This window comes from Atractosteus spatula, chromosome 3 (genome assembly GCF_055471065.1).
Source record: "Atractosteus spatula isolate fAtrSpa1 chromosome 3, fAtrSpa1.hap1, whole genome shotgun sequence".
In the NCBI taxonomy this organism is placed as follows: Eukaryota; Metazoa; Chordata; class Actinopteri; order Semionotiformes; family Lepisosteidae; genus Atractosteus; species Atractosteus spatula.
Genome location: NC_142708.1, coordinates 11,905,485 through 11,930,889, shown reverse-complemented (window position 1 = coordinate 11,930,889; position 25,405 = coordinate 11,905,485). Strand labels below are relative to the sequence as shown.

The 25,405-nt window shown below is 39.6% G+C and overlaps 2 protein-coding genes across 3 annotated transcripts in view; both read right to left on the bottom strand.

The window, feature by feature from the left end:
* LOC148837412 (MOB kinase activator 3B) overlaps positions 1 to 8,312 on the bottom strand; it is a 51,975-nt gene extending 43,663 nt beyond the window's left edge. The window contains exon 1 of the mRNA XM_088912215.1: positions 8,196 to 8,312. The gene's annotated coding sequence lies outside the window, so the exon portion shown is untranslated. The remainder of the gene's footprint in view (positions 1 to 8,195) is intronic.
* Positions 8,313 to 20,610: 12,298 nt separating this feature from the next.
* On the bottom strand, positions 20,611 to 24,982 carry thap1 (THAP domain containing, apoptosis associated protein 1). Of its 2 annotated transcripts, none has more exons than XM_088912321.1 (3): positions 24,762 to 24,982; positions 23,594 to 23,789; positions 20,611 to 22,248 (listed from the first exon to the last, which is right to left on the bottom strand). In XM_088912321.1, exons 1-3 carry the CDS (start codon positions 24,830 to 24,832, stop codon positions 21,802 to 21,804), a joined length of 714 nt encoding a protein of 237 aa, XP_088768447.1. In that variant the 5' UTR covers positions 24,833 to 24,982; the 3' UTR covers positions 20,611 to 21,801. The 2 variants fall into 2 exon arrangements, with proteins under 2 accessions (XP_088768447.1, XP_088768448.1); XM_088912322.1 differs by lacking the exon at positions 24,762 to 24,982 and adding an exon at positions 24,584 to 24,750.
* Between the last annotated feature and the right edge of the window lie 423 nt (positions 24,983 to 25,405).

The following is a 25,405-nucleotide window of genomic DNA, read 5'->3' as shown; positions in this document are numbered from 1 at the left end:
TGCTAACCAATAAGCTCTGATGCCTGGGGGATGAATAATTTATTTTTGAATTGAATTAATAGAAGTAGCCCCATGAGGTATGCCAGTACATATACTGTATATGCAGTAATAAGTGTGAAATCTGATGATGTTCACATCTCCCAAGAAGGTCATTCAAAGGTTATAAAACATTTTTTTTTCGCAGCTCTCAGAATACCAGTAAAAAAGTTTTCTCGTGTTCTGTTTTTAAAACAACTGCTGCAACTTGTATAATGACACTCTTGGCAAAATAACTTACCTTATTCCTTATTCCTATCACAAAATACAGTGCCTTATAAATGACACAGTATAAGATGTTTTTCCTACAGTTCAAAAGGAAATTACAGGACAAGCTGGAACACATTCTTCCTCCTGAAAGGCTTAAAATTTTCTCCGAACATAAGGCCTGAGTACCCGTCGCGGCAGGGCACTGAAACAGTTCGCTGCCAGGTCAGTGGAACTCGTGTCAAGTGTTTCTGGAAGCCACGTGCCAGTGCTCACCCATCATCCAGTTGCTGACAGAAATGATCACCTTCTGTTATTTAACAGAGATTTTTAGCATTTTTAAACATTTTTCTTAAAAAAGGTCAGACCTCAGCCATAATATAGTTTGTTAAGATGTAACACCAATATCTTTCAGAAATCTCATTTGTCCTACTTAGCCTAAGTAGCAGTTAAGATTTTTAGAGAATGAATTAATGTGAAGGAAGAAGTATGACTATGTTGTTTTATAACATACTTAAAACCCATTTTGTAAATGAAATCATGTTCTTCTAAAGGGAGCAGACAGAAACAGGAAAAAGGCAAGTTATTTCGCCAAGAGTGTTCGGACGGTTTTCACAGACGTTTTAAAAAGAACGTGAGAAGAGCTTATACCGGTATTCTGAGAGCTCTGAAAATGAAATGTTTAACAAATAAACTTTAAAGTATTAAGACCTATCACCACTTTGAATCCAGGCAAACTATGAGTGTTTAATAATAAACCATCCTCACATGCCATGGAATACCAAGAGAGGTCACTTGACTTATTTAATTTCCTGGGAATTTGGTGGTTGAGAAACAAACACGCAATACTCTGTAAGTCAAGATGTTATTAAACAAAAACACACAAACTAACAATTACAGACTACTAAACAGTCTACAACTGGAGTACGTTCCTGAGTCCCAAATACTGCTCCCTGCCTTCACGATAGTGAATTACATTGATCAACTCACTTAGAATTATACAAAAATAAGATTGATGTTAAGAAGACAATTTTCCACACGAAAGCTCACACTCTATTCTGATGCTAAAAGAAGAAATGCATCCAAATGCAATGATAAACTTTGGATTTAATAGGGAAACGAACTACTCCCACTCATGAAAGAAAATGAAATTGAACTCAAGGCCCTTCTGTGCTCAGTACCCAAGAGATTTCAGTTGTCCAATTAGGAGCCCAAGTTGTGAAAATTGTCTGCAAGGTCTGAAAACTCCTGTTCCGATACTGCGTTGGTCACCTGAGATTGGGCGATAATTCGATAACGATAATTATCGCGATATAATTTTCCTCTATATAATTTTGACAAACGTTCGATAAATGTTCGATATATACTGTATGTTTATGCTTTGCGCATGATATGCGCATGCGCACAAAATACTGCTCGAGTGCGCGTGCGTGTTGCAGACCGGGCAGCTAACGTGGTGGTGAATTATCATTAGGAAAGCTCTTTAAACTTTTTTGCAGACAGCTGAGCCACATTAATATATTACACACTTTTGAGGTTGGAAGTTCTTTAAAAAACTTTTTTTCAGGGCTAGTCTAACCGATGAGCTCGTGCGATTATTTTGCTTTGGTGTCATAACGATGCTTCTATGGACAAAAAAGTAACATTGCTCAGCCAAGCAGGAACAAAAGTGAGGAATGAATAAAGAGGAAATGATCTCTCTGGCCTCAGGCATCAGTGCTATAAAGTATTACAGGCACCTCGGTTGTCCACCCAACTACAAATGTGTTATGGCATGCAGAGCTACAGGACAGTATGAGGCTCCACTGCCTCAAACTAATGAGACATAGTCTCCTTAAGAGACAGCTTTGCAGGTCAATACCCTCGTAGCAAACAGCTATACCTTAAATGCACATTATTTCTGTGTTCAAACCTGTCATTTTACAACATACATTATAGGGATTATAGGGATGTTAGTACCTGTTTATTCGTGCAGCCACAGTACCTGCTTAATCTGTTTCATAATAGACTGTAAAATTCAAATAAGTGTTTTTTTTTTAGTAAATCTCTTAAATGATTAAGTTGAAAAATGTACGGCTGAGGTAATCTTCTCCCCAGAAGACTTTAAAGAAAAAACAGATGATGCCTTAGGTTTATTAAGTTTTTCAGTTTAAAAAACACTGAGAAACAAATAAGTTTCTCTTATTTTTCAAACAAATAAGTCTAAATTTTCTATAGCCAAACTATGAGTTCACTTTAAGATCAACTATGTAAACTATAAATTAAAACATGCTTGTCCTTCAGCCATTCAGCACAGCACTATGTGTGTAATTATACACATTCATTCAGATGCCCACTATTTCACATACAGATATTTAAATTAGCTTCAAATATATTTATTCAAATCTGGAAAATGCTTAATAAGGGGTATGACATTTCTATGTGAATCAGGATAATTTACAGTATAAAGGATTGCAGCCTGGCATTACAGGGACAGTACTTTACAAAAGTGAAAATAAGGCATACTGAAGAACAAGTCATTACCTTTAATTACAAATATTAATATTAATGACAAATACTACAAGCAGTCAGTGTAATACTTTGAATTGGGATTGTGGTAATTATATTTTCTAGACAGGCTGATGATTTTTGGTGTGCCCACCCAATTTTAAATCACCATGTATGATTTTGTATGATTGTATGATTGTATGATTTTTAACCTCCCTGCTCATAGGTACAGACCCTGAGACCACACACGGGAGAATGAGGGAATGCAGGCCTCAGACCCGCCCAACTCTCAGCCACTCATCTCTTGACACATCATGGGTACCATGCCCTGATTGGAGGAGAGGCATGCCTGTAAGAGCCTGGGAGGCTCCAGTGGTCACTGCCTAACACCACTCCAAAACTTGGCAGCGCTAAGCCGATTATGCCAATTATGTGCCAAAGCTGGAGGAATCCAAGTCGCAGCCACCTGTGGCCATGATCCAAATTCAAACCCTTGATTACAGAACTCCAGGACCCCAGCTTTTCCCAATCAATGTTCCTAAGGGCCAGACAACACACAGGAAAAACTGGGACAACACAACTTTTACTTTTTCATTTCCTAAAACTAGACCATTCCCAGCAGACCAAATAAAATAAGAAATTGCATAAGATGTTTCATTCTAATTCCACAAACTAATGCCACAAGCACAAAACACAGCATTGATAAGAATGATGTAGAGTTTGTATCACTTGACAAAGAGAGCATCTACATGTTAGTGCTATTATTTTCAAACTTGACAATTTTAGGCAAAGGCTGAACAGAAGAACTACTGAATCTTCAGAATATGAACCTCTATCTTAAGAAATTGTATAACAGTCCAAACTGATATCCTGCAACACCATCTCTTTATACTGTATGTCTTACACACCAAGCTTCTGCACACAAAATAATAAAGGGGGAATTATAATCCTCCCAGTTGGATAGAGTAAAATGTGCTTATGAGCCGCTCTGTAGTTAAGTCTGTTCAAACACGGAGAAAAAAACATTGATATCTCGTCCTGGAACACCCATTTAAAGAAAACAACAAGCTCCTGTAAACACAGACATTCACAAACACAAGCATGTACATATTCACATACAGTACACATCTGTCCCACAATGCAAGACTGCACCCTGGACGGCACAGCAGTTTTTTACAGTGCACACATGCATAGACGAAACATAAAGGGAAATTTCGAGACAACGTTTAACCTAGCAAGCATGTCTTTGGAATGTAGGAAGATAACTGGAGCACCTGGAGGAAACCTCTTTAGACGGGGAAGAAATACCTAATTCTACACAAAAGGCACCACAGTCTGGAATCAAACCTGGAACCGAAGATCTGTGAAGCAGCAGTGCTATCTGCTTCCCTATCATGAAACCTCACTGACAAATTTAGCAGACAGCAATCAATTGTTCTTTGCCAATCCTGCTTTTAATGCACTAATTAAAGATTTCATGTCAGTAGCAGTAAATTTCCCAAACTGAACAGCTGAGTAACTAAGAAACCCATTAACACTTCCTGACACCTCATCAACACAAAAATCCTGACATGCAAGCATGAAGACAAAAGGGGAACATCTTTTGAAAGCCAGAAATACAGAACGAAAGATATAGGCCTTTGGATATAAAAAAAACAAAACATCTGTTTAATAAAACATCTTTGGCACTGGACTGTTTGTGGTTACTAATTAAAAATGATAATTTTCTTATAATGCCTTTCAGTCCACCTTTAACTTATGCAAGAATTTGTACAGGACAGGAACATTACCAGATGCTTTTTCTCTTTACATGTTTCTGCTTCAGAATGGAAAACAATGACCAGTGACAATGTTTCTCTTCATAACACTTCATAAACAGCAAGAAAAGGCACCTACACAGCATACAAAACTGTGATTTTGTCAAAACTGTCACCGAAAGTATAGATTCCAACAAGAAGACAGGAAATTAAAACATTACTGAGGATTATTTTGAATGTGCCCTATATTACAATATTGGGATTGGTCTCTAATACTACAGATGATATCGTAACCACAGCGTAGGATCATACAGGATTTGTTGTACACTAGCAATCATTTGCACTGAATATCCTAAACATTAGCAACATGCTGAGTGATGACCAAAGTCTGGCTTAAAACCTTTTACAAAGCATTCCGTCTGTTCATAAAATGATCAGTAGATTATAGTTTAAGTGTGTTTATATAACATTTCTAATTTAGGATTTATAAAGCACAGCGATAACAACGCATAAACTTTTTAAATGAGAATGGATTCTTTTGTGTTGTTAAATCTTATATCTACAAACCACTAAGGTCTGTTAAGGAGATTAACAGTAGTTTATTGTGTGATGCAATTTCTGATTATCTCTTGCACATGCTATAGCAAGGATCACACAGCTAATTTCAAAGTAGCCCACAATGACCATGTTTTACAATGTGTAACAGACAGGATATGTTTGTTAACATTCATTCTGGTGTGGTCAGCAAACTAATCAAATCTGCAGATGATACTAGACGTTGCAGGGGGAAGGTCAAACACAGGAACAGCAACCGGGGATCTACAAATATATTTAGCCAATACCAAGGATGGGCTGTCAGGTGGGAAATAAAATTCAACATTGATAAGCACAAAGTGGTCCCCACTGAAATGAGAAACTACACTATGCAAGTCACACGGGGTACTTCCGAGCTGCAGAACTTTACACACACAAAATAAATCTGGGCATTTAAGCTGATTCTTCTATATCCTCATGCAGACAGACGTGGGAAAGCAATTAAAAAGCAAAAAAAAATGCTTAGGTATATAGCACAAAGGGTGGAATTCGAATCCAAGGAAGTTAGGGTTGAGAAGTACAGTTCACTAATAACTTCAATCCCAAATGACTTGGACTTGGGAGGCTTGGGTATATGATGCCACAACAACACCAGTGACCTAAGGAGCACAAGTGAGCTGAGCTGAGTCACTCTTCCAGGTGGTGCTGCAGTAACTCTCCACAGTGGTACCTGCAGTGTGCGGATTGACCATACTCACACACATTGGAGGAAAGTGTCCTTTTCCCCCAGCTTTTACAAAGCTTTCTGCCTGCTCTCCAGCTGTCAAGAGAGGCTGTCCAAGAGGCAAGAAACAAGTAAATAGGAGCAGATTCAGAAATCAGCTCGGTCTTGCTGTTTATTAATCACGCTGTCCCATAGAGTAAAAAAAAGTGCTGTGAATGGTAACAGGTGAAAATGATAACTGGGCAGCTGATATCTCCCACAGGTGGGAACCTTGAATAAATCAGCCCCTTGTTTGATCTGATCTAGAAGACTGAGGCTGAGGAGTATATTTCTGCTCTTGTACGGATAGGCACTACTCTATTAACGTTTCTCCCTATCCAGCTGAAATTGTGGGGGTACACATTAATCAAAATAAAGTTTTTTTTTTCTGTCTTTGAATTGCGCCTGCATGACATCCTGCTGTAATGCACTTGCCCTTTCAAAAGCAGCAATTCATACTTCTAAGAAACCTACTGTCCATAAAATTCAGCAGGGAAAAAGATTTCCAGAAACATCGCTTCCTGAGGTCTATGGAAACACAGACACCTGTTTCCTGACCTAGACCAGCTGATGATTAAAACACTCCTATTTCAAAACATTTTTATTTTTACTGACTAGTAATGACTTTCAAAGCCAGCCTCACAAAATGTTCTTCAGTACAGCTTATGAGATAATGTAATTATACACTGTAAATCACACACTGAGCGACTGGACAATAAGTACAAATATCAGAATATCCTCAATGTCTATCATAAATAATATCCTGGACAGTAAAGTAGAAAACTTCCTTTTGATAAAGAATGAGAAACGTTAAGGGACCAACTGCTAGCTCGCCAGAAGCAATGACAATGTAATTAAAAACAGAATTCTTTCTTCCGTGTCATGGGTTTACCATTAAATGTTCACATGCAGTAAACAATTCACCTTCAAAATACATAAAGGTTTCGGTTGAGTTGTTAAGAGTCACACATGATATGATATGTACTGTAGCCAGCACCACTAGAAAACCATAAGTTCTTGAGATGTGTTTTGTGCACAAGAAGTAACCATGTTGTTCATTGCTTAATGATAGCAGTAGTACAGTATATTCCCTCTGATGTCATTAAAATTGCACATTATGCCGAGAGCTACTCTTGGAAAAGAAACCACCAGCTTCAGTCCATCAGTTTTATCTTTTGCTTTTACGGGAAACTAAAAGGCACTAGCAGGAAAGCACATCTGATCTGACAAGCGCTGTTAAAAGTACCGTCATGTGCAAAGGATATGTTAAATAAGGACAAATGATGGGCAGGATTCCCAGATTACATGATCGGTAATTTCCAAAATCAACATCTAGCTGTGTGCTTATCAATCCATATTTAATTATGTTTCTCATCTGAGCCAATCAGAAACATGAAAACGTAACTTCATTGAGAACGTACACTGATTAATAAAAACACTTCAGGACTTTATTGTACCTAAAAAAAATCCTTTCTCCAGGATACCGGCGTCGAAGTTTTAAAACATTTCAAAAAGCGATTATCAATGCAAGTATCAATTCATCCGAGACTCAAGACTGCTGTTCCGTTGTGTTTTTAACGCCTTGAAAAGCAGCAGAAAACAAATGAGACTATAAAAAGTCTGTGTTTTCTTCTAAACAAGTCAGGACTTAGTTGCGGACATACTGGAAACCCCTTTAATATCAAAATGAAAAACAGAAAGCAACGATTTATCCATTGCCCACGAGTTGTTTCGTAATCCTGGTGTGCACGCAGTCTTCCTTGGTCTGTGCCATTGGCCTGGAATTAGTTTGCTTAAACTTTCATTCCTCTGTGGCGACAACTATTATTTAGATCTACTGAAGAGATTTAGAAGGAAAAAACAATCACTTGTGTGAATAATCCCTAACAACAAACTATAGTCCAATTATGAATTTTCAGTTTGTGAACGGTGTCTAACCGAGGTGCCCGGTGTTATTTAACAAGTACGTAGTTCCAAACAGAATTGAACATTTACTTCGTTTCAAAATCGCTCTGAAGGTTTTACACCTGAGACTTAAAAAAATAACTACTAAAATGAAAGTACCACATAAAAGCGCACTTAATTCCCGACATACTAAACCGACAAACCACGCCGAGGATCACAACAATATACTGCATCTGCCAATAAAACCTATAAAAGTAGTGTCCGTTACGTATATCGAAACGTTTTCGTTTAAAAAAAGGCAATGTAAAATGTCAGCTTAAACCCTTTCTGAAGCTCACTGTCACGGAGTAATCATTGTGTAACAAAGCTTGCACCATGAACATGTTACGAAGTTCGTCTGTAGTTGTCAAAGCATTCACGAGCAGTACACGGAAAAAACTCCAGCGGTTTTTTAAAAGTAAAAACCCTCACGAAAAGATCACTTCCTACAGTAAATCCCTACTCACCAGCAGAATCACGGACACGTCGCCGGCAAACGATTTCCCCGCAAAGGCAGCCACAGTATTTCTCGCAAGCATGAAGTTCCCGCTCAGAGACCCTCCGCAGCCCAGCTCGCAGCGAAATGCAACTTAGAATCGGCTTCCACAAAACCCAGCAGGAAAAATTACACGCGCCTTTGCGTGGGACAGCACAGTGGAAAGAGTAGGAAACGGTAGCGGTAACGATGACTCAAGTGACATCTGCTGAATCCACACGGAGTTGCAGCCGTGCCAGGGTTTCACCCAACAGGGCCAAACATTTTTCGGATTGTTATTTTGGGACATATCGTCGTACATGTGTGAAGTATTCTGACATTTAAGTATTGAAACATGGACCATTATAAGGGATAAGGTGTGATTTGCAAAGGTTAACAGATTTTGAGGCGCTAGAACGTGCTGCTGCCCCCGTTGAAGCATAGTTTTAGGAGGCCACGGGAATTAAGGTAATATGTCGTAAAGTTTCTTGAATATACGTAACTACGTAGCAATTCTTTGAAACAGAAAAGTATCAGGACATTCAGTAGTGATGCCAGGACAGATGCTACAGTATACTGTATGTTCACATTTAGTTTAACACCAAGGCATCTAAGCTATACTGTAGCCTCTTGAGTTCATTCACAGAAGCACCAGCAATTTGCAATTATCAGTTCTGAACAGCACAAAGCCATGAACCAACTCTTTAATCTCAGCCACCAAGAAGACGTACTGCAAACAGGCGATTAATTGAGTTCATTTAGAAATGACACTCTAGAGACACCTCTACAGAAACTCTGAGATTGTTAATAAAACCCAGGTTTCTAATTTCAGGCATCATAATGTCAGATAAACTGAGCAGTGCTGCTATAGTCTTACATCAATTTCCCTTTGGGATCAATAAAGTCTTATCTATCTATCGATGCTGAATAAAAAGATCACAAAATAGAATAATTACAGATATAAAAAATACAGCTGGAAAATCAGAATTGGAAACCCTGAAGAAAAAACACATTAGAACTTAAAAACAACAGAAACGTAACACACAAGAAGGCCATTCAACCCATTTGATGGATTGCTGCCTTGAGTGATATTAGTGGGCCGGTAGGTGGGGATCGTCCATCTGGACCAGAATTTCCAGTCTGATGCCACAGTATGGTAAGAGGAGACGCTGCTGAATGAGGTTTTCTCTTGTAGATGAGACGTAAAACTGGTTTTGGCAGTCTGTCCCTTCTCTACTTGACCCCAGTGTCCTGGAAAAATTCCACTTTGGGCTTGCACAGATTGGCCACCAGAAACACCCTCTTTAATTCAAGGGGGGAAGTGATCTCTCCCCTCCCCCCTTGATCTGATGCACAGCTGGCACAGAACAGCTGCCTCTTGCCACCCAGGTATAAGTGGGCTTCTTCCCATAGTGTTGCATAAATACGAGCAATGATTAGCACTTCTCAAATGTTAAACACACTGAAAACTATCTGCTGCCTAACCAGGTCAGTAATATCTAAATTAGAAATTGGCATTTTCACTCCTCTGGGACTGCAGCGTGTTAGGTCAATTTCTAATTTGTAACATTTCTCGTCTGCTTAAGTAAAACCTCCAGGTTTCTTTCCCTGACAACCGGAGCTGCCTGTCTCATTCCTAAATCGTAAATGTGATAAGATATTGTTTTCAAGCATATTTTAAGGGTGTTTAAATATCTAAGCTATTTTTTATATCAGGAGCACTGTTAACATAGTCGCCTTGGTATTGATTTTGAGGGAATTATATTATTAGAGCTTGGTTTTGAACGTACAGAATGTGATATATCGTCTTCTGTTTTTAATGCTTTGAAAATGCAGCATATTTTCTGAAATGATTTGTACATTCCTGGCGAGGCAGAAACTTTCAAGGAAGGGATGGCTGTTGGAGACTGCAATCGATGAACTGTTAACAGCCCACATGGTCGCCTTTCATTAGTAACCCTTCTTATGTGATTTTGACTTAAAAAAAATTTAATCACAACTGTGCGTGTAATAATATACTTCAGTATATTCGCAACAAACTCGCACATTGGAAAATTGTGTTATACCGCCACCTCGTGGACAAGCTTTAAACTGTGCTTTTATTGAATTACTTTTCGGTAAATATCGACCATTCACTGTTTTAAAAGTCTCATACAGGTACCTTGTTATTAGATCTTCCCGAGTTTCCCAAGAACTCTTTACCTGTGTGCACAATATGTCAAAACTACCATTAGCGTTTACTATTCAGCTGATGTTGAGATCACAACCCTTTCATAAAACACCTTCATGGTGGTATTTTATGGTGTTCATTGAGGCGGGAACATCAACATTGAGAGGAGAGACCGCCAAAACCTGATTTCGGAACCGTTACCCATGATGTCTTAACAAACCATTAATGGGTGAATCCCAAAACCATATACCCAATGCCAATCGGAAAGAATGGTTAATGTAAGAAAGAATAGCTGGTCATGTATTTAATGTTTTTTTTCATAATCTTGTAAACTTTCCGGTTAAAATATTTTACTTCAGAATTGCCCTAAAGATTCGTTGTAATCTTAACAATCGAATATTATTACTCTCACAGAAAAGGACTGTATTCCTTTAAAGTACATTCTTATTGATTTGCATGTGTACCCACAGTACTGTACGTATTTAATGTGTACGTACGCGCTGTGCAGAAATATATATTCTGATCAAAATCATCCAATTTTATTTAACAAATTAAATAAACCTTGTCAATCAATAGAGGGCACTCTTGCTTTTGATGTTAGGGTTGATCCTTTTACCAAGCAAATTGAAAGATAATATTTGCTGGATCAAACAGAAAGTGCTGTGTTTTCGTTTTTTGCTCATAATAGGATAATATGTGTCATCGCGATATACTGTAAAGTACATTTTTTGCCCATTTCCCATGTGCTGTTTTATTGCATTTAGACAGGCCTGGCCCAACTGATACAAAGGTGTCGGGAGCCAAGACAAATTCTTAGACTCACTAATCAGATTATCTGAACTAATTCCTTATGAGACAACAATGCTGATTGTCTTGGCGTGAGATAAATTTAGTTACATTTGATGGCGATAACCGATTTATACCGAGGTCACAAGGATGACGTAAATGTTGCACAAGGCCAGTTTAAAAAATGTTCATCCCTTTCCTAGAAACCTTCTGTAGCCTTGTACAAGCCTTCTAACAAAGTAAATAGGCAGACTCTCTAACTGTATACACCAGTCAAAATGGAAATGTAGACATACTGTACCAGTATGAAAGGATGGTGGTATTTTCCTCTGTGTGAACTGAAATCCAAGGCAAGCTATCCATCCATTTTCTAACTGCTTCATTCAGTTCAGGGTCACAGGAGAGCTGGAGCCTCACCCAGCAAGCAACATGCACAAGGTAGGGAACACTCTGGATGGGATGCCAGTCCATCATTGGGCACACAGACCCAAACACACACTGACACCTGGTGCGATTTTTCCTGGAAGCCAATTAACCTACCAGTATGACTCTGGACTGTGAGAGGCAACCCAGGGCTCAGCGCGCCGAGACAGCAATGCCAGCCATGGTGCCACTGTGCCGCCCGCATCACGCATCAGACATAAGTGTGGAATAGCCAACGAGGTTTTGTGAAGAAATACAATGCAGTATTGCTGTTTGTTGTAAGTATTCTGTCTATATTATTGTTCCCTAACGCGATAGTCTAACATTTAGAAGAAAAAAACACTACTTAAAACCTTATTGGCGGAAGCCATAAAAACAATTTGTGGCCAACTGCTCTTATCCACGAACACACGATCACAAGAAACAGAAACATCTTTACTAGAAACATCTAGTAATAATCGGAACTGTTTTTACAAAGTCATCTACTGCAGCTTGGCCTCAGAACCAGAAAGGCACGTCTCACCTATGGAGGAAAGCTTTTTGATTTTCTAGAATTTTCTGAGATGGCTCTTCTCATATTGCGAGACAAAGGGTTAAGTTTCTAACTAGACCTTTGTGTATTATAATATTGATGGAATTTTCCAGTTATGGGTTTTCAGAAACAATTAACGTCGCCAAATATAAACCATGTGTATTAACTATGAAAGCCATAAAAGAATGGAGCGCATTTGGAAAATTAAATGCAATCCTGAAAGGAAAAATACCATTTTTTGCCTCAAGAGGAAAGTCATAGAGCCTATGTATGCTCCTTGTCCTCACTTGTGGATTTTAACGCTGGACACTAACAATTGGAAGTATTATTCAAAACCACAAGCTGCACAAAAAAAGTACTGTACGTAAGGTGCATGCTGGGAAATTAATGAACGGAGCCCAAACAAGGGTCTGTGATGATAATATAACAACAGAGAAACCCCGGGCAAGACAGGAAGATACAATTTAGGAGCAACATGAATGGAAAGAGATGAATAATAATAATAATAATTGCTTACACTTATATAGCGCTTTTCTGGACACTCCACTCAAAGCGCTTTACAGGTAATGGGGACTCCCCTCCACCACCACCAATGTGCAGCATCCACCTGGATGATGCGACGGCAGCCATAGTGCGCCAGAACGCTCACCACACATCAGCTATTAGTGGGGAGGACAGCAGAGAAACGAAGCCAATTCATAGAGGGGGATTATTAGGAGGCCATGATTGGTAAGGGCCAATGGGAAATTTGGCCAGGATGCCGGGGTTACACCCCTACTCTTTTCGAGAAACACCCTGGGATTTTTAACGAAGGCAGGGATTTGCTGACAGAACCTGAGGAAAACGTTAATCAGTACTATATTAAAAAGGGCAGCTTCTGCTGCTGATATAGATTCTGCTCGTCTTGGTGAGAAGTGCAGCAGAAGATATATTGAGAGATGTTACAAACTCAACAAATGAGTATTGACTCTGTAGCAGGGTGAAATGTTAGCAAAGTCCACCTAAGATATGAATGGGCTGTGACGTGTGGGTGAAGTTAAGAGTAATAAGAGGGGAGTGTGTGTGAGTCTGTCACTGCGAGGTGGCCATTAAGTTGTCATTTCTAATAGTTAATAAAGGTTCAGAAAATTAACAGTCCATTCCTGTAGTAGTTGTATCTTAGTATAGGGTATAAAGCAAAGCCAAAAGAAATATATGTCAGCATCCAATAGCCTTTCCTGCATTTTTAATGCCAGTCGGTATACTGTATACTGTAGCATCGGGCGGTATTTTGTATTAAAAAGGGTTTTCTTTAATTTATATTTTTCTCCCAGTTCAAATACTGCAATAGCAGTACAACTGCAGTCCTGTAAAAATTCTAAACACCTGACATCTTTAAATTGAATGTGGTGAACCACACATTTAAAACATCACATTTTAAATATATTTTGTAAGCTCGTTTATCTTGTGGTATACAGTAATTATTCCTATCAGTATTATTAACACAATCATATTCCTTTTTATATTATTTCTTCTTTTGTTCCATGAATCATCTAATTAAATTTCTAAGCAAAAAAAAAACAGTTTCGACTCATTTTAATTGCATTAGGCTGCAACAGGTAATAGCTGTTTTACGAGTATGACTTATCCTTTACTTTCACTCGTCTTCTTCCCTACACAGACTGAATTCTCTCCCTTGGTCCACTATTTCTTTGGCTGATGACCCATGCAGTGCTTCTCTCCCAGACAAAGAAAGAGCAGTGATTCTCTAGGTGAGAGCCCTTCATCTGAATGTTAACTCTCTTAGTTCTACCTTTTGCTGCTCTTGTACTGAGGAGTTTTGGCCTTTAATGTCCATGCTCTTTCCTATACCTAATCTTTGCAAATATTGCCTAGTCCTAAGTCCTTGATACATGGACTGAATCTTAATAGCTGCCTGTTCCATCTGATCCAGGCCGTTTCTTGTCCTACAGGTTTTACTGAAGGACACTGGGTGAGAAGCAGCAGGTTTATATGCATTCTGGGACTTGTAACCCCTGTTAGTCATATTTTCTAAAGAAGGCACGGCAGCACAATTTCCAGCAAGTGAGGTCACCGGCCTGTCTTCACTGTGATCATATCTGGCTCTCTCGAGCTCTCTGAGGATAGAGCCATTAACATGTTGCCTTTTTACTGCTGGTGTTGTTTGCTTAACTACAGCCACAGGCTCTTGAGATTCAGTCTTTTTGTCCAGTAGGAAAACCGAACTCGGTTTATTATGAATCCCTTGTGTCCGGGAGGTCAGTATTAGTCTAGTTCTGAATCCTCGATACGCTGACTGGATGGTAATGGCAGCTGATTTAATCTCCTTCAACTGTATGCGGGTTTTGTGGCCTCTCCAGTGTGCCTGAATTGTGGCTGCTGCATTGTTCTCCCTGGTTTGCCTTCTGATGTCTTCCTCCTGAGACATGAGACATGCACCTCCAGAGCCCTGAAGCTCAGGATCCCTTGAATTTGTATGGCCAGATGCTTGAGGACAGTGTGTGCCCACTCCTAAGTCTGGGCTTTCTTGCCACATGAGGACATAATCAGTACTCAGTGGAAAGTGACTTTTTGAGACATATCTGCTAGTCTTGCTCATATCCTGCAATTCTTTTTGTCCTACAGTAATGGATGCATACTTGTCCCTTTCAGGTCTAAAGAAAAAGTCATGCTTTCCTAGTATCTCTTTTTCTGGGCAAACCGACATCTGGCCAAGATATTTCCTTGTCCTGTAGCCTCGATAGTGGGATTGTATCGCTACAGCTGCTTGTATCTGAAATCCATTCAAGGCCTTAACATTCTGGGTTAGTGTCTGGGTGGCCGTTATATGCCCCTGCCTGTTCTGTTTTGTCGTTAAAGGAGAAGCATCTGAACAAGTCTCCTGAACACTGAAATGATGACCCAGAGGCTTTTGTGCCAACTTGTTTTCCGTTAGATGATTCCTGACCTTGTAGCCACAACTATTCTGGATTGCAGCTGCTGATACGTCTTCAGAGCCCTGTGTGCTTTTCCTCTCATAGCCTTCTCCAATATGTACATATAGGCGATCTAGCCTACCAATATTCAGAAAACACCTCCGTGCCTTATAGCCTCTGTAATAGGCCTGAATTTTTGTAGCAGCCTGTTCGAAGATCTGGTTAGCTGGACTTGGTGCACATTCTATATTCAACGGAAAAGTCAGGTTATTAAACTGTCTCGCACTGTTCCTCCTCAGTCTGTAGGCTCTGTAATGGGACTGAATGGTGACTGCTGCCCATGTCTCATTTTGGGGGTGTGCTGTGATCCCTCTCCTCAGAGTCCTGCACACTGCGGTTGGGTGAATGCCCAGAATCCAAAGTAATGCCTCCTCCATCCTTAACATTTGTCATGGTTTTGCGTCAAAGGGAATTTACAATAAAGATGACTGTTTTAAAAGGAAGTGACAGATGCTTTCTTCACATGAAAAGGTCCATCTCTGCCGAATTCTGCAATCAAATTAACACATTTAAACATGCCAGGTCATCATTATCAACAACAATAATAACAGCTTTCATGATAAAGCAACTAATCATTGCTTTTGTTGTGTCAGACATTAAAAAAAAAAAACTTCTTGCCCATCAAAGCATTTTCTTTTCACTGCATAATATTTGCTATTAATTAAGATCTCAAAGCTCACTTGCAGAGTAAACAGCTGTTGGTTCATTTGATGTATTGGTAAATAAAACAAAATAAAAAAAACAGTCTTCGTGGCATCCAGAGAACAGAAGTCACTAGCATGCCTGCGTTACACGTCACACTAGAAAATCTATTCTTATATCTGCAAATTAAGGTCGATGATAAAGTTCCTGGTTCACTGGTTACTTGTTTTCTTAAAAGTGTGCTGTGGAATCAGATTTATAGATAAAACTGCCATTACACCAGACTGACATTATGTCATGGAAGTCACAGAACCATCCCATACGGTAACTCAGTATACAATACATAGGTTCATACTGATCCGCTGCTTCGCAGATAAATTTGTTGAGGTAATAAGAATTTCAAAGGATTTAGAGTACTGTATATACCTTACAAATGTTTTACTGAGTGCAGATTATTTCCTTGTTATTACGCTCCACGTAACGTCGTGTAGTTAAATTATCTAGTTATTTTGCTTGGAAATATTTGTTCAAACATACAAGGATAGGTATCTGTTAAAAAATTAATGAAAAAAATGTGTTGTGATAAAATTAAAACATACAAAACGTAATTATAATAATTACGTTTTCTAATACGCAAATGCTACGTATCTACCGTACAGTATATTACTGTATACATTGTAGGTTCTGGATTAATTGTTTTCAACAAATTCGGTTTAAACATATTTTTTTTAATATACAGTATAAGCCTCCACAATAGCCATCATATTAATATAAAACAATTATTTTTGGATCGAATATAAAAAAATCAAACAGCGACACGAGTTTCGAACTTTCCCTTGAAAATAAATTGCCAATTTCAAAAGAAATGTCAGTTGAAATTTCCCAGTTTAAGTAAATGCGTCATTACCGAATTTATTAACGATATGTGTATCCCGTCAATTATTATGCATTACGTACAGTACGTCTTGTCAACAGTTTACTTTTTGTACTGTTGTCTTTTTTTGATTAACGTCTGTGTCCCATGTTACTTGCAAACCACTGCGTCATAATACATTTGCTTTTAAACTGTATATGGCCTACTGTATATTATATATGGGCTCTTTTATCTAGACTAACGATTAGCGTATGGTTCCGTTTCACGGTTTTTGTCGCTGTTACAACAAACTTGTTTGCGGTTCTATCAATCTATAATTAACTGGTATTAAAACTGATACACTGTACTAGCAAAACAGTATCCACAATACAGAAACGTAAGATGATTTCCCGCTTCCTTGCGTGTCCAGTCCTGTTTGAGCTAGTATTTCAGTTGTTGATATTGTTGTGAATACTGTGCACGGAGGGCAGTACAGTATACTCACACCCTTTTAATTTAACCAGAAAGATTTTAAGAAATGTCGAAGATGAGAAATTTCCACGAATCGTACATATCTTTTGGATTCACCTTCATCACAGATTGTCATAGTTTACAGAGGCCTTGCTGCTTCCTATGTGGGAACGTTTGCACTGCCAGCACAATACCATCGTAGCTGAAACAGCACCTTTCTTCTGTTCACCCTGGGAATGTATTTAGACAGAACAAAGCTCAGTTTGAGGCCTCAGGAAGTTTGCCTAAACTTGGATTGGCTCCAAAGCAAACCCATGGCTAGAAACATCTTACAAAGTTGTGTTTTTGATGGCAAAAAATAAGAAAAAAATTAAGAGAAACTTTAGTCAAACCTTGTGCCCTGGAAATGGTTGAGCTGGTAAGAAAAGGGGAAGAAGACTGAGGATGTTCCTTTGTCAAATGACTTCATTTCAGAGCCTATTTCAGCAAGCAAGGCTGTAAGGCAGGGCACACCTTGGAGGGGACGCCAGTCCAAACGGCATCACTCGTTCTCTAAAATTGCCGACATGTATTTGAATATTCTGAAACAGATTATAGAATAGCATGCCGATGTGTCACGCTGCAGTCTGCTGCTCATTCTTGTTTGGTTTGTGGACACTGGCTGCCTAAAAAAAAAGAATTTCTCTTCTGCAAGCCTCTTCCAGCAACAAAGAAGGCTTCAGACATTCTTGAAAAAGTTTCAAGCAAGGGTTTGATTGGAAGAGACATCTCAACACAAGATGCACCAATGGGGCACCTACGATGCCGGGAAAGAACTCTGGCTTTTCCCCTCTGGTGAAGAAAGAAGCTCCACACATCATTGTGGCACACAGTTTCCTACACCACGATCTGGCTCCCCAATCACTTCCAGAAACTCTGAAAGATGTCGCGTCGACAGCTGTACAAGTCATCAACTTTATTCACGCCAGAGCCCTGAACCATGGAACCATTATTGAATTCTTAGCTATTTATTCTTGTTGCTGATTTTCAAGGCTCTGAACAATCTGGCTCCATCATACTTCTCTGAAACCCTCCATGTTTACACTCCCAGCCATAGGCTCCGTTCAGTTGAGGCTGGTTCTCTTCTCACTGTCCCCGGGACTAATCATGGACTTATGGTGACTGCGCCTTCTCTGCCGCTGTTCCAGTGCTGTGGAGTGACCTTCCTCAGACTTTATGAGAGACAACTTCTGTAACTCTCCTCAAACCTAAACTTAAAACTGACCGTTTTACCCAGGTCTACGTCTGATTGTCTCAATCACTTTGTAAAGACCTGTACGCTTTTGGGTTTTTTTCCCATTTACTCTTATTGTACTTTTCTTGTCTTTTTCTTTATTCAAGATGTACAGTGTCCTTGGGGTAGGAAAAGCATTTTATAACTTTTGTAAATAAAAGTTGTTATTATTATTACCTTTTATTGTGTCTTGAAATAAGGACATTTGTAAGAAAAATGTTTGATTTTACTTTAAGCAATCTGTTAAACAATCTAAAAGCACAATAAACTGATAATAATTTAACTTTGTGGTGGGGGCATGGGGTTACGCTGTGTTGCTGTAGGAGTTTGGGAGCTCTGAAAGGTTATGCTCTAATTCAGTGTTAGCAGTCTATTCATAAGGTTAATATCCTCCACCTACTGTAAGATATAAAATCAACGAACAATGATTTAATCATAACTAATATCAGTTAAACCAATAAACTGAGAAATAAATTGCTTTCTAACTTTCTTGTGTTCTTCACATTAAAGGGCACAAGACAGGCTACACCCTGCACAGAACACCAGTCCATCGCAGGCCAGGGCCAGTTTTTCCAAAAACACATTTTAACCTACCAGTACAGTATGTTTTTAGACTGTGGGACAAAATCAAAACGCATTGGAGGAAACCCACACAAACACAGAGAGAACATGCAAACTCCATGCAGATAGCACCCCAGATCCACAATTGAACCCAGGGCCCCAGCACTGCAAGGCAGCAATGCCAACCACTGTACCAATGTGCTACCTGGCTTTGCCTCAGCTGCTACTTCTCATATTTATGGTGCCCAACAAGCCTGTAGAATGAATTGTAGACAGTACTGTAAACATTGATACTAAGCAATGGAGAAAACTGGCCTACCTGTGATTGTGCTGCTGGTTTAACTCTTTTGAGATTTACTCTTCTTTACTTGTCATCTGTGATCACGGTAAACAACTTTAACAATGAGATGAGAATCCTCTTTGAGTGCACATCTCCATAATATACAGTAAATGCTTCACCTTTTCAGTTAGATAATATCTTTTTCCACCTTTTAGGATAGTGGCATAAAGTGCTCACTAGAATTAATATAGAAAGCTAAGTGATTTGTACTAGATACTCCATTCTACAGAGTGAAAGGTCTGCCAAACTTTTTGTTGTTTTCTTTCTTTGTGCGTTTTGTTTCATTTGGACACTCCCGCATCTTGGCGTCCTCTTAAAGAAAGTCATATCTATCAATTGAGACGTCAGCATGTGATTTGAACTGGTACATCCCAGTAGACATTGTAGACTTTTTTGGCCCCATAATTCTGCACTCAATTACAATATATTGTCTAGTGTAAAGACTGATGAAATCTCAGAAGGCAAGCATTCCCACTCTCCTAATTTCCATAACTGTAAACTCTTTCTCACCTACTTCCCCTTTATCTTTTTCATTATGGAGTGGATTCACAATCTAGCAGATATTTAAATGAGGATGGTCCTCACTTGTTCCAGGACTTGCAGTCTCAGTAGGACCTTCCTGACTCTTTGTTTTTACACCTCATCCTGTAATGCATGCCAATGCCGTCTCTCGGGGGGGGGAATTGTCTGCCCAATTCAAAACCTGCTCGGGTTCTTGGGCAAAACAAAGGAACTGACTTCGTGTATTGATGCTATTCTGTTAGAGGCTTCATACAAACATTAAACAGTTACTATTTGAATCAGATCAATGTTAATGATGCAGAAATTACCAGAAACAATTGTTTAATTTTGCTTCTGCAAATATTCTAAGCATTGAATGTTTCACTTTAATGATCTTAATGGAGTGTGCTTGACCCCTTATTGATACTATCCTGTGAAGCTTGTCTCTAGTCCCTTCTATACGCTCAGTGGGCACCATAAGTGCCCTTTTACGTATTTTGGGAAAAGTTTTGGAAATAGATTTAATCTTCTTTGTCCTCTGTTCTAAATAAGGATATTTCTTGCTCTCACCTAGAACCCTTGCTAAGCAGTAAGTCTAATTTCGGCCTTGTGATGCTGTAGAAAATGATCTAGTTGGGTGATTTCACCTCAGCAGTCCCTCCCTTGGCCTCATTTTATCCTTAATATCCATTAATTATATCCATTATATCCGTTAATGAACAAACACTTCCCTTTTAACCTGGGGCAAATTAAACTAATTTGTTGACACTAATCCAAAAAAGTGGTCTAAGTGCAATACTATTTATGGTTTTATTATGAATACACTGACAATTAACACTAAAGAAATGAAGAGGAAAGGGACAAGTAACAAAAGGCATGGTAGGGTATGTTTCTTTTTATTTATACTTTCAGTGGATAACAAAGAATTTACATGTACAGATATTAATTATTTGCCTTATAAGGGAAATAAGGTACAAAAACTGCTTGTCCTGGGTATCAAGTATGACTGTGTTTAATTGGCTCAGACAACCGGGGACCTCTACGTTATCAGAGGACTTGATTCTCACAAAGTATTTGGGAAATTGTAATAAAAGTAGATACATAATATAGCCACAGGGGGATCATGTAGAATATAGAATAAGTGTTAAAAGGCTACTGTTTGAATTGTAACGAAAAAATTGTAGTGCAGCATCTTTTTTAGGACCAAGCCCTAAGATTATGATGATAATCATGATCACTGTATAATTTTACTATAAGGGCTGAAAATGTAAAAATCTTTGAAAATGTGAAAAAAGTATTTCACTGTATGCAAATAAACATGTGCATTTGCAGGTCCAATGTAATATCTTATTCACAGGTAGGTAGCATCAAATCAGCGAGTTCATAAAAACCCACAGCACACCACTATAGCACTTAAGTGCTTTGCGCTCGGATTCGTCCAAATATTTCTGTCAAAAGTGGAAAGTCACTGCAATATCTGTTTACTACAGTAAAACCGTTTCTAATAGATTTTCCACTGCTTTGCACAAAACTAACTCACGAGTACAGCAAATGACGTTTTATTCCTTTGTACTGTATAAAGAAAACTGGAATTTAACCCTGTTATAAAAGCAACAAAATACAAAAGATCCGGGAATCCGAGTCCTTCACATTTCAATAAGATCCTATAAAAAGCAACCCAACACAAATTAGAAGCGAAACAAAACACTGCTTCAAACAGCACGCCGAAAAGTTGTTTGGAAAACGAAAGACTCGGGACTGTTGATGCTTCCAGTCAGGGCGAGATGGGCTTTCCGTGTACGGTGATGTGATTTGTGCACATGATATAGCGTCAGGGACAAAATGGCAGCACAGCAAAGACCAACGCATACCTTTGAGAGACATCACCTCCCTACTCTGCTGTGGTCCTCTGGTGCCGCGAGGTACATTACTGTAGGGGAGATCATGCCTTGCGACACTGCGTCACAATACACCACCCTTGTGTACTTCTCGACTTACTGCAGGCTGTGTCGCTGGAAACATAGGGGGAAAAGAAACACAGGAATCAGTGTCTCCTGACTGGGGGGGGCTTCTACAAGCTGTCCATGGACTCGATGCCTTTGAGGACGTCGTAGAGCTCCTTGGGCAGGATGACGTAACTCTCTCCCGACCCGGTGTCCTTGTCCTTCTGGAACTCCCGCGTGGCCTTCATCTTCTCCAGCTGTCGTTCTTGGCGCCGGCATTTCTGCTGCACGGTCTTGAGCTTCTTGCGCAGCTTGTCCACCTGCTCCTCCAGCTGCTGGATCCTCTTCTTCTGCTGCACGGTGTCCTCCACTGTGTAGTTGTGGTCGCAGGATATGGACATGCTGGGAAGCAGGGCTGGGTGCACAACCATCTGCACCACGTTCTGCAGCTGGGGCAGCCCGGGGTCCTGAGCCGGCAGTGGCGAAGGCGGTGGTGGTGACTGTTCAGAGTCAGTGAGGGGCAGCTCAGGGGGAAGAGTCATTTCTGGTGGGGTTTGCTCATCCAAGGCCTCATCCTATAGGATTGCATGGGGGAAAAAAAGCGTTCAGTGAGCATGAATGTACAGTACTTCTCTCTCTTTCAGATGGAGTCAAATGTGGGATGATACATCATCCTCCGACGGAGACAGCATCAAACAACGGAGATATTTCCAGGTACTGCTTCTCATGAACATGAGAACACTTCAGTCTTGGAGTTCAAAGCTCACTTTTTTTTTCTTGCCATCAGAAAGTTTGACCTATTCCAGCAAAGGGCTGTCTTTTACAAAAAGTTGCTTAAAAATGATACCCTGACAGATTTTACAGGCTGAAGTACAATACAGAGCCCTGCAAAAGAATTCAGACCCTTCCTGCGGTGCCGAGTGTGAAAGCGTACCAGCACTACGCAAGCCGTAAAAATAGATATACACAAATGAGCACAAACTGATATTGCCTGCCAACAAGGTGCGATACAAAATTACAAAAGGTTACATTTCACAGGTAATTCATTATTAGTCCAGATATTGTAGTCAGCATGTTAAGGGCCTATAAAGGACCTCAAGGTATTCAGTGTCTGAATACATAACTTTTTTTCTTTCATAGCTCTGTTCATAACTTTTTCCTTTCATATCAATTACTTCTTTCTTTTTGTTTTTGTTGCTTTGAATGTGTGGAGGCCGTGTACATAAAGATGAATTGCCACTTCAAAGTATCATGACTTGCAAGCTTTATAACAACAAAACGTGAGAACTGTACAAGGGTCTGAATACTTTTGCAAGGCCCTGTACCTTTTATTTATTCCTATATGAATATGAGCATCCTGTGACAATGACTGAACACTGAGGACACCAAATTCCAGAGGATGCTCAAAAATAAAGGTAATTTTTTTCTCCTAAAAGATAGAAAGTCAACGATTTTCTTGAATTCTGAGACATAAGAACTTGAAATAACCTTAACCCAAGAGGTTATTCTCAGTCATGAAATAAATAACACTAGCATTCATTTTTATAGGATGAGACAAGAGTCTGAACATGCCCCTTGGTTCAGTTGGTGGGGTTCAATCTCCATCTCCTATATTCTAGTCCCAGCTGATTGTTGATCCGTAATCCTTTACTTTAAATGTTGTTTTTTCTTACGATTAAAAAACATAGGCTGGAAATACAGCACTTTTTCCAGCGTATATACAACATACGTAAATCAAGATGTTATGAGTTCTTGGAAAGCTTGTAAAACATTTAGCCTGCGAAGACACTGAACAATTGCAAAGCACAGGAGTCGAACTACTGTACACAAAATGAAAAAAACAAACAAACAAACAAACAAACAGAGCATGTCACATGTTTCAATTCTTAAGAAAAAGTGACCTTCTCCACCTGGCTTTACCTTTTCATCTAGCCTATTGAAACAGAAGAGCGAGGGCACCGCGTTTTCCTTCAGCACCCGGTTGTTGCACTCGCGTTTGAAGCAGTCCTTGGTGAAATGCTGTGAGCAGATATTGCTGTATTTAGTGGGCTTGAAGTTGTTGCGTCTCATCGCGGCGACCCATTTTCCACACACATCAGGCCGCGCAAGAGGAAACCTGATGAATAAGCAGACACACAACCTCAAAAGGGAATTGCCTTTCTCTTCATATACTGATTCATATGTTTTATGGGCCGGTTATTTTGTTTTGTTTGTCGTTTGAGAGAACAACACAAGTCCAGCACTCCAGGATTTATAGTAATACCTCCATATTTTTTACAAGGTAGACGTTTATTTTACTTGTAAGAGAGTTTATAACAAGAACGTTTATTGTGTTGCTCAGGGCAACCAATCTAAAATAGTTATGAAAAAATCTTCTGGCTAGCTCAGATCAGATGTAATTTAACGCAGGGCAATACATTAAATTAAGTTGTAACTTAATCAGACAACATCCAAATCCTTGCAGCACTGGTACTGTATATCCCCGACTCTCCTAAACATTCAGCTGTCCTAGAGTTTGACATTTCCACATATCCAGACGTCTCCAGCTCCAGAAAGTGTGGAAACTGACTCGTACCCTAAAATCACACACAAAATAATATTTAATACTTCTTATGAAAAACAGGACTGCAGAAATCGCTACCTCGTCGTCTGTCCCATTTCCAAACATGACAGTCAGAACTGGCATTTAAAGATAAAAGCAAGTGTAGCCCTGTGTTACATTTCCAGTCTTTTTCATAACAAAAACACTGCCTTTTCCGATTTCGGTATACGTTTAATTTAATTGATCCATTTTAAAGGTCGTAATTACACAAACTGTCCTGTCATGTGCTCCTCGGAGGATAACGCACCACGATGTACGAGTAGCAACCCAGAAACGCACGTCATACCCAAATCATTGATTTCGCTTACATAAAGATCGGCGGACACACGCTTCATATCTCCGATTTTATATTCATTTGCTGGGCTTCGCGTAGAAATCACGGCACGGTTTGCCCCGTAGTCTACTTGAGATTGTCCCCTCCGTATTGCAAACTGTTTGAAAACAGCTGTACTTGCGCCCTGCGGTGACCGACAGGAGTTAACTTACTTGTGAAAAGAAATGTTCTTGTCCTTGTGATATCGGTTTTTACATCCGTACGCCGAACACGACTGAACCATCGCTGCCTTTGAAAATAAAGCGCAGCGGAGGTGCGACTGAAAATGTTACGAATGCCTTTTTTATTACTATTTATTCATTAATTCTCCGCAGAAGAGGTCCCTCTCCAGTTTCCAAGATGGCTGCTACGGCTTCGCTGGCTGTCACATGATGCGCATCCGTGCTTCGGGTTGGTCACTCCCGTGGAAGAGTCTCCTCTCTTTTCGGGTGACGCACCTGCAGTGTACAATCACGTCGACACGGCAAATCTCAACGTGCCGGGGACGAGTCGTGTACATTAAAGCAGCTTTTATCATCTGGTGTACGTGTGATACATTTAAGCTGCATAATTGCCCTGTATCCATTATGTTATCGCGACCTCCCTGAAGAACCACTGCCGCACATTAGAATGATAGCAGTCGCTTTTTCCAGCGAGGTGACATAGAGGTATTAATTACGACAGAACATACGTACAGGATTCGAAAAGTAGGTCTTTTTTTCGGGGTGTGGGGTATCCTTAAAACTTATCTGTTTCAAAAATTGGAAGTGAAGTGAAGCGTTTAGGTATTTAATTGATCTTGAAGAGAAAATCCAGG